The sequence below is a fragment of the Cariama cristata genome, unplaced genomic scaffold (assembly GCF_000690535.1).
Source record: "Cariama cristata isolate BGI_N322 unplaced genomic scaffold, ASM69053v1 scaffold2355, whole genome shotgun sequence".
Lineage (NCBI taxonomy): Eukaryota > Metazoa > Chordata > Aves > Cariamiformes > Cariamidae > Cariama > Cariama cristata.
The window spans coordinates 48916-59113 of record NW_009616747.1 but is presented as its reverse complement, the minus strand read 5'-3'; the positions used below and the strand labels follow the sequence as shown (position 1 = coordinate 59113).

At 39.0% G+C, this 10198-nt stretch overlaps 1 protein-coding gene across 1 annotated transcript in view; it reads left to right on the top strand.

The window, feature by feature from the left end:
- The first annotated feature begins 1828 nt into the window (after window positions 1-1828).
- The window catches only part of TMEM65 (transmembrane protein 65), a 27613-nt gene continuing 19243 nt past the window's right edge, over window positions 1829-10198 (top strand). Inside the window, exon 1 of the mRNA XM_009700260.1 lies at window positions 1829-1895. Within this exon, the coding sequence (XP_009698562.1) occupies window positions 1832-1895 (64 nt within the window). The 5' untranslated portion in view covers window positions 1829-1831. The remainder of the gene's footprint in view (window positions 1896-10198) is intronic.

Sequence of the window (10198 nt, the reverse complement as noted above, 5' to 3'; positions counted from 1 at the left end):
ATCTCAAGGTTTATACAGAGATTGTTAAACAGATGGTCCTATTTAATATCTTGTTGCTCAGTTGCTGTTAGCTATAATATGAAAGTCTGTTTCTATAAAATACTGTGACTTTCTGATGATTCAGAATTTAGAATACATAATAACAAAAGCATTAGTTTGAGTTCAGAGACTTTACTGCATGGGATCTTATTAGTAAACTGCAAATTTATTCCACTAGTGGAAATTGCAGTTCACTTGTGCCTGAAGCTGTGAGCATTAATCTCACTGGTGACATTGTTTCAACAAAACCTCAGTTGTGGGCTTTGTAGTCTCACAGGTAAGGGCTGCACTAAGTGTTGTAATGCCATCAGACCTCGGATTCTTAATCTGCCCATCTAGTAGCTTGATAAGACTTTTCAGAAAATAAACTTTTCCTTTAGCCAGCTCCATTCATGTTTTTTTTTTTTTTTTTACCAGACTGCAGCATGATAACAGCTGTCAGCTTTTAACTGTAAGAAATTGTATTTCTTCATGTGTCATGGAAAAAAGAAAAATCATAACCAAGAAGGGCTTCTACTAAGTCTGTTGAATAAAAATTAAAATGAAAAAAAAAATCTTAAAACTATAGTGCATATCTTGTGTACATTCCCTGATATTCTAGAGAACTAAAATCACATGAAGAAGAGAGGAAACGTGGTGCAGAAATCATTCAACGCTGATAAAATAGATGCTCTGCTTTCATTAAATGCAGCCACCATAGCACTGGATCCTCTTTGGTGTGCATGTGTGTGAGCTGCTCTGGGCTGAGCAGGGGGACGGTAGTGCCAGAAGTCCCTGGGTGGGATGGATTGGCCACAGCTGTTTTCTGTAGAGGGTTGTTGTTGATGGAATTCAGATTTTACATGAAGAAAGGCAGTGAATGTGGAACCAGGCTCTTCAGGAGTGTCAGATGTGTATCATTGCGATCAGCACCAGGGAGTGCCAGGAGAAGATAAAGTGGATAGAAGGGCTGCACTGGAAAGAGAATGATATGATTTCTGGGCTAGATGCTGATATTCTGTACTTAACATGCTGTATTATGGTTAGATAATATTTTGTGTGTTTGGTCTTTGCTGTTGTTGAAATGGGGACTGTGTAGGAATTGATCTAACTAGGCACACAGGTTGTGACTGTGAGTAGCGGGGGGGGCGGGGGGGGGGGGGGGGGTATTTGTGCCCTGCTTTCCAGGTACTTTCTCCCAATCTGCTAGTTTCACTTTTGATTTTTACAACTGATGGATTCAATCAAGATAAAATGGTTTTAGAGATGGTGGGTTTCTTCTCAATCTGCTCATTTGGTGGCAGCATGCAGTAGCTCCCAGTAGCTGATTCTTTAGATGAGGTTGCTAGTTTTACCTTTGTGTTGATTTCCAATGAAAGTGATCCAAATGCAGCCTTCAAATTACTTCTACTTACTGAGTAAATTCCTGTGTTCTATTTCAGTCTGGAAAATCAGTCTCTCCTCAATCATGAAATGCCTATGCAGTTTTGCCACTGTGCTTAAGCTTGTTTTGTGCCTGTGATCTTTCCATACTTCTGTATGGAAAGGGAGGTCTTAGCCCATCCTCTTCTTAACGCAGTCCTTATTGGGTTAAGTTTTGACCTTCTTCCTTCACTACCTCTTCTGTGCCCTAACAGACCCCATATCAGCTAGGGGAAGCTGTCAGCAATATGGGGAGACCTGGGCACATCAAGAACCAAATGGGGCCTGTTCCTCAGCCCATTCCCAGGCCTACCACCAGAAGGATGCAGTTCCATCAACTAATTGCCCTAGCGCGAAATATGACAGGACACACTATCTGTGGCCTCCGCTAATGGCAGAGGCTACAGGGAAACCCATCCTTTGCTGCGGCTGCTACGCTGAAGGACGGTTCTCAGGTAGGTGAGTCGTAGCTGTTGACCTGTAAGTTAGGTGAGTCTCTGAAGCGTTTTTGAAACTTAACACATCTGTTTGCACTGTAGTCACAGAAGTTGTAGGTGGGGAGAGGTTTGTGAATGTGCTCTTGCCATCACCTTGTCACCTGTCTTACTTGGATCTTTACGTCTGGACTCTTAGAGCTTCCAGATGCTGGACACTAGCAATTGGTTTAAACAGTTCAGCTTATTAATAAACACTGAGATTCTTCTGTTTGTTTTAGTGCATTGGTCAGAAGACAGAGCTCTATCTGAGCGTGTGATAAAGGATGGCTGTGAAGCTTGAAGCCTGAGTTGAAATTGGTAGGTGGGTTTTACATAGGAGAAGGTGGGGGTAAGGCTGTGAAACTGAATCTTGATGGAATTGTTCTCAGAAGATACTTTGAGAACTGTCCTGATTTAGACTATAATCTGTATCTTACTATCTTAAAATTTAGTCAAAGTATCACTAAGTTGCTCTTTTTGAAGACAGCTGCAAAACCTCACCTGGATTTAGTTTTCCTTCTTCATTAAAGTTTTTTTTTTTTTTTTTTTTTTCCCTTTCCAGTCTTGGAAAGGTGAATAAGGTCTCACGTTTTCTCAGGAAGAGGTTTGAAACAAAGGTTTTTTTTAAATTTCAGCTTCTGTTTTTTGTAAGCATGTCAGCCACACCAGATGGAGATGATGCATGTGGACTTCAATACAAATATTTTGTATTTTTCTTTCTTATAGTCACAGGAACACTGAAGTAGCGAGTAGGCCAGTTCATTTAAAATGTAATAGTTTGGCTTTCCTGTTTGTGGAAGTGGTGCCCCATAATCAAGGTTTATTTGTTGGCAACAGACAGTCTTTACCTTTAGTTTCCAGCATATGGTATGAAATGCTTCATGAAAGCACTTGTAAGCAGTGCAGCAAGCCTGGTAACAAGGAGGAATAATACTGAAGGGTTTGACTTGCTTAGTAAGAAATACTAAACTGGACATGTCTGCTGCATCGTTATTTCTTCTAAGGGTACTGTTGTTCTCATCTGTGCTGGGTTAAAATATTCTTGAGCCCAAATGTAACCATTTTCCATTAATAATACTAACGTGATGACTATCTAGGGCCTCTAAGAAATCTCAGGTCTTGATGATGAGGGAATCCATTATTTTCCCATCTTTTCTTGCAAAGATAGGAAAAGGGGAATTGTTTTGTGTACATATACATAAAATATATATACTATATATATTTCTGTATATATAATATGTATATTTTAAAATAAATAATGTATGTACATTGAACACAATTCCTTGAAAGCACCGAGTTGCATTTTATTTTAAATGCAAATCTTTTGTGAGGTGATCACTAAATAAAAGGCCTTCTGAAGTGTAATTGCTTATTTCTCTGCCTGTTGAGGTTGTGTATTAACTGGAAAACATGCAAAAACTCAGTAGCAATGCAGCCTGGACAGCTAGTTTTGCTGGTTTCATTTGCAGGTCTTGGAGAATGTAATCTGTAGCTAGATTCTCTTTGAAGACACTGGTATGTCATGTCATGCATGGTTTTATAAATAATCTGAGCAGACTGGTACATTCTGATAGAAAAATGTTCATAATTTCAAGTTACTTCCTCTTGTCTTTTGTTTAAAAAAAAAGAAAAAGGTTAGTGTGCAGGTAAAGGGCACCACCTTCTTGCATTCAGTAGGGCTGACAGCTGGGACATTGTGGGAATTCACAAGCTTTCAGCCATTGTTGGGTGAAACCTTACTTTGGTGTCAGAAGAAACGTCTCTGGTTTGTGATCTGGTGTTAAATTTATGAACTCTCCAGTTTACTGGAATAGCTTAGGGAGTGTTCAAGCCTAGGTGCCTCTACTTCCACAACTTTTGTTTTTAAAGTTGATTCAGAAGACTGCAAATGTAATCAAGGATGAATGGATTTCTCTGAGGTTTTTAGACACTCCAAATGTGATCTGCTATGGAAAAGATTCCCTTTGTTGCATGAGTCAGATGTTTCTTGCTAATACCAACAAACTAGTTCATCTGCCATGATGGTTTAGAACCACTCAGATTTTAGTACCTCTTTTTGTTTATGCTTTGTTGTATTAACACAGATTATTTGATACTTCTGGAAGTACTTGTCTTGTTTGAAGAGTGATTTCACAGTGCAAATGAGGTTTCTTGTGAGGACCGCCCAGCCTGCTGAGCTGGGAGAAAAGGGAATGGTCTTGCTGGTGTGCTTTGGTAGGTACGATGGCACCTGGTGGGGACAGTTCTCTCTCCCTCTCTCCTCTACAGGCCCCATGTATGCAGGTGAACTCTGAGCTGTGTGTGGAGAAAGATCATCTGCCTCTCCCTTGCTGTGACCTAGGTCAAGAAATTGTTTTTTTAACTCTAGTGTTTGATTGCTATTCTAGGAAAAGGTCTTCTGGCAGACTGCTGGCAAGCATCTAATTCACAAGTTTGAAGTGCCTTGTCGAGCTGGTAGAGTGGCAAACTCTTGCCAGCCTGCCTGCATGCAGTTCCTTTGTGTTCCATCACAGCATACAGCAGGACTATTGCTAATCTCACTGCTGAGTCAAAAATACTCAGTGGCGAAAGGAATATCATGTTTCAGATGGAAACATGTGCTACTTCTCTTTTTGTTTCTGAAATTTTTTTTATTCCCCTCCTCCCAATCATGGAGCCCTTTCATGAAGGCAGAGCGCAGGAGGAGTGCAACGTAGGCTCTGCTGATCATTTTCTTTAACATCTACAGACACAACTGTTCTGTTTTCAAATGGTGGTCATCTGTGTAATGCAAAGCACTTCAATAAACAGGGTAAAGTAAACTATTATAAAAGACTTAGCAACCTAAATGTCAGTTAATGCTAACATTAAATCCTAGCCATTTACTTGAAATTGATGAGATTTTGCTGGAGGTGGGGAGGGAGGGTAGTGAGGAATAAGAGTTATGTCTTTTTCCAGTTGCTCTGGCACTATTTTTCCTTAAGTCTTGGTGAAGAGAGGGAGAAATCATAAGCTGTATTCAAGCCCCTTAGCTGTCATGTGCTTCTATACCTGGAATACTCGATGCTCAAAACTGCTGTGGCTTTCCCAGGCCGTGATGCTGAAGAGCACGGCTCTGCTTTCTGCCCTGTTCAGGGAGCTGGGACAGAGCCTGACTGGTGGAAGCAGGGTTCTCGCTCTGCTGACAGTTCACAGTGGTTACGTAGATGATGCGACCAGAGATAAAGCTGGTTGATCCAAGTGATCCCTGCAGCTGCTCTGTTGAGTAACAGGTAGAGGTAGGAGTTCCACTTCTTTGTCCCTAGATTGGATTCTCACTTATTATGAAATTTAGTTAAAGTTTTTTTTTTTTGATTCTCTTTTCTTACATCCTGATTCAAGAATGTGGATGCCTATTATCAGAAAAGATGAAGTGTGTGGAAAGGTCTGGACGCTGCATGGGGGTGTCTGAGTTAAGGGATTTAATACTTCTGAAGTCCTATTGAGAGGTACACCCCATTCCTCAATAAAACTTTCAAAAGTGAAAATGTAGTTAAAACACAACAAAACAACAACCACCAAAAAACCTTCCAAATCCCAGAACTCCAAAGCAAAAAATGCATGAACAAAACCTCACCTCCAAAATCTACTCTTGGGCAGTAGAAAAATCTCTATTTCTGTTGTTTGTTCTAGCACTTACTGTGTTGCATTAGTCAATCAGACATCGCGTGTCTTTATTGCAGTGCTTCTTCATGTTTAAGCTTTATTTCAACTGGATGTATATGGTTTATTTGGACTTCCTTTTTGCAGTAACAATAAAACTGCAAATTTAGGTAGCTTGGGGAAATTGAATTTTTCGTCATGTTGTCATCTCAATACACATATAGTATCTTACGGAAATGTTAACTATATGGAAAAATTTTCATAAAATTTTAACTGAATAAAATTGGTAATTCTCTTTTTCTGCTTTGAACGCCATTTGTGAGGCTTATTCTGTTCGTGCTAATATAGATACTACTTTGGAACGGGGCCATATGTATATTACTTAAGTAGTAGAAGGGGCTGAGGTTTAATGTCATAAACAAGAAAATTGGTGCTTGGTGACTTGTGCTAAAACTATCCTGAAACTGTTCTCTGAAAATGTCAAATGTCACTGTAACTGTCTACCTTTGAACCACATTCGGCAAGATACTGTTTTCTGAAATTCCTGTTGATTTTCCTATTGTGGTTTGGTTTTCTTCCATATTCTGAAATTTTACTTGCTCGTGTAACTTAAAGTGGGTTCTGGTCTGAGTTCTCTGCTTAAATGCAGAAACTTTCCCATATGTTTTTGCAGAGAAGAGCCTGCAGACGTTGAGGTGGAATCGGTGTAAGACCTAGAGAAATCTGTTTGTCTTCGTGTTTATAAAGGCTCCTTCCTTGCTGGTGAATACTCCAGTATTGATTGGAAGATTTTAAATAATGACTTATTGCTGTCTTGCTTTTGAAAACTCACTGTAGCATCCAGATATCCTAAACCACTGGTACCACTTGAGAAGCCAGCAAAGGAGGTAGTATCACCAGAGACGACCAGTGCTTTTGGTACAGTAAAATAACATCAAACCCAAACAATAAAGTGTGTTTGCTAAGATATGGCATTGCATAAGGCCAGCAGGCTGCTGGTTTGTCTGACTTTCTGCTTGCTTGTTTTGATGCAGTTGGCATGTATTGCTACAAGAAATAAAGGGACGTAGTTTTTTGTTTATGTTAATATAAAGCCTTCAGTGTCAAGAATTTCAGTGATCCCCATCGGGACTTGCTCTTAATGTGACTGAAGAAGTGTTTCAAGTCCGGCTCTTGTGGAACATCCTGAGCTATACCATAGCTTCTGGGTAATACTCGACCAGAGATTTCAGACTATGAAACAACTTCATTTACTTGAAGAAGCTCAGTGTCATCTACCTTATGCCTTTTCCTAGGAAAGTGCTATACATTAAATTACATGGTCCAAACCTAATGCAGAAATAATATTAACATTAAAAAATAGTTAGCTGCCTTTGCCCTTCCCTGCAATTAATGTTTTAGAAAAGATAAAATAGAAAATTGCTTCAATTAAAATTTGTTTTCAATCTTTTGCATGTGTTTAAGCATGTGATCTGTACAACATAGTTGTCATGCATGAGCATCTTTTAAATTGCAAATTAAAAAAACCCCACTAAACCTTGAGCCATTGTTCTTTAACTGTTTGTGTCTTGTGTAAAATAATACGTTTTATAGTTATCAAGAGGCAGATTTTCCTTTTAGCTATCTTGTCTGGTACGAGGGGTGCTTTTGATTTAGGTCTTTTTAGGAAAGATCACTTGAAATGCAACTTTTATTTAAAATGCAACTTAAACCCTTCAGACTGATAGAGTAGAAACACTTAAATGTCCCTGTAATAGGCATGAATGAAATGAGTCATGTTTATTCTGTGAACACAGAGATACTGTTTCAGTGTGTAATTGAAATTAAGAGAAAATGAAGTCTACCAGTTTCTCTAAGAAAGAAATTATTTAAAGCTTACTCATTCAACTGAAAACTCTTAGCTTTAGTCAGCCTTATTTATTATTTAATCTATCCAAATACGGAACTACAGAGGCAGCTGATGTCTTCGTGAGAAAATATCTTCTGAAAAGAAAAAGTAAATGGAAAAATGAGAAAAGTATACCATGCAAGCAGAGTACTTATGGAAGCTGTCTTGGATCTCTCTGGTAGTGTGTGTGTTGTGGTGGTTTTGTTTTGTGGGTGTGGTGGGGTTTTTTTTGTGTTTTTTATTTTTTTTTTTTGTTTGTTGTTGTTTTTTTGTTTTTTTTTTTTACAAAAAGTGGCTCATTGAGGAAAGCTAGACTTGTGTGTGTGAGCTGTCTTGTGCCCTCTGCCTTTCTTTCTCCTTACATTAGCACGGTGTTATTTCAAAAACCTGAAGGCACACATTCTTGTTTGGTTTGTTCCTGTGCGTGAGAACATCCTTTAACATTGAACAAGCCGCTTGGAATTTTTGGGATGTGACTAACCCGTGCCTGAAACAAAACCCTTGCTTCCTCTGAAACATGTGGAGCATTTTAAGGCAAATAGCACAAAATACCATTTTTTAACCCAGCAGAGTGTGTATTTAATTCAAAACTGTGGGATATAAAATCATAGCTGTTTTTTTCCAGTGTTCATTTACTTTGGATTCTTAGATATGTGTGTTAATTATTAATAAAATATCCACACTAGCAGCCATAATACGTACTGATACTTGATAATTGCTATACTTTTTTTGCAGCATTATTTGCCAGTTTTCATTTGTATGTGATGGACTCATCATGTTCATTGATTTTTGGCTATTCCTTGAGGGCTTTTTAATTTAATTTTGACAAACTGAGGCACTTTAGCTTTTGGCAAATTCCAGTAGGTCATATTTTTTAACTTACATGTTTCTCTCTAGATGATGAAAGAGCAAATAGGAACGTATTTAAGACCACAATATTATGTGTTTGGAGATGGGGCATATTCTGTATCAGTTCTCCTATCACCTTAAAGCACACAGAAGGAGCAAGTGGCTTGTTTTCTTCTCTCCTACTGCTTGTACCCAGGGATAACACCTTTCCTCAACACCATTGCTAAAGACTTTGTAGCTTTTAGGGATCAGATAGGAGTATAGGCTTTTCCAGAATTAAAACTTGCTTTATCGTTTGGCAGTGATCCTGGTGAAGGGCTGCTGCATGACCTGGGGGAAGGACAAAACCTTGAAAAATCTTTTTCATTTTGAAAAGAATGGAAGAGTTTGAGAGAAAAAGGCTTCCACAGTGTGACCAACTTGAACTGAGAGGAGCCAGAGACGTGGGTCTCAGTGGTGGCCTGAGCTTTGGATCTCAAAGCTCACTTCTTGGAGATAGTCTAGGACCTGTTGACTGGACACCAGCAGTTCTTTCAACACTTTCTGGGAAGCCTTCATGCAGGATTAGGAGGAGACATGGGACGTGGTGTGTGATTCTTGTCTGTGCCATGGACAGAGGTCTGTCTGCTTCAGGGTGTGTTGATGTATGTAAAGTTGTATTGCCACAAAGCTCTGGCATTTTCTTGAGGTCCAAATGCTTACTGTGAACCAACAGGTAAGTGTTGCATATTGACCTGCTGCAGTTTTCTTTTAGACATCATCAGTTTCTGGTTATTGTACTGTTAAAATAACTTTGCTCACTTTGTTCGTAGTTTTCAGTTATTTGCTCTTGATAGTGTTTGATGTGTAGATGTGGTACTTAGGGACATAGTTTAGTGGTAGACTTGGTGGTTTTAGGTTAACGGTTGGGCTTGATGATCTTAAAGGTCTTTTCCAACCTAAATGATTCTGTGATTCTATGACTTTAGGCAGTGATCCATCCCTTATTGCTGATGAGTTCACTGTAACAGATCTTACATTAAGAGTGTGAATCATCAGTCTCCATTAGGATATTACCCAATCTTTCATAGCACTCTGAATAGGTAGAAATTGTGTTTTATTGGCTTTGTTGGGTTTCATGGAAGACTGGAGAGAAATGTGCATGGAACAAACATATTTCTTTAGCCAGCTGCTCTTTTAAATACCATCAACTTGTATTTTCAGATTGCAAATAGCTTTTCAATCCAGCTGTTTCTTTGCTTCATTAAGTGCTGGCAACAGGCTGATTTTTACAAAGCACAAGTAAAGATGTGATGTTACAAATGTAAAATTAACTTTTCTTCAAGATCAAGAGACGTAAAAATTGCCAACTGGATCCACAGCCATCTTTCCTCAGAGATTGTTGCTTGAGAGAAGAGATGGGAGAGCAGCTTGAAATTTGGACACCCCCCCCATTTTCATATTGCCTGTTTATATTATTTCATGGAGTGAAGTAAATAAAGCAAAGTAAATAGGTAGCTGCAAAAGAGGCAGTGCGGTTATAAATAATCAGCCTAGTGACCTTTTCCTCTTGAAAATGTCAGACAGACTTCTTGTGATGCTGTGTCCCTCTCCCTGAGCAGAAGGAACGTAACAAAGGTGCGTTTGTGGTTCTGATAAACAGCACAAATGGCCCGTGTCGAAAATGACTGGCTCCAGTGGGAAATATATGTGACTTGTTGTTTGCTCGTTTATTGGATCTAGTTTATCAGAAAGAAAAAAAAGTCTTTGAATTTGTAGTGTTTTCACCTTTGGTTTAATTCTCTGGGTTGGATGCTAGGAACTTATTGTGTCAGCCTTGTTTCCACGCTTGTATCAGTTTTTGCAGTTGGATGCTAATATGGCTGAGTTTTACTGTGATTTATGTCTGACCTTGTGTTAAAACCTCAGTTAAAAAAAACCTCAC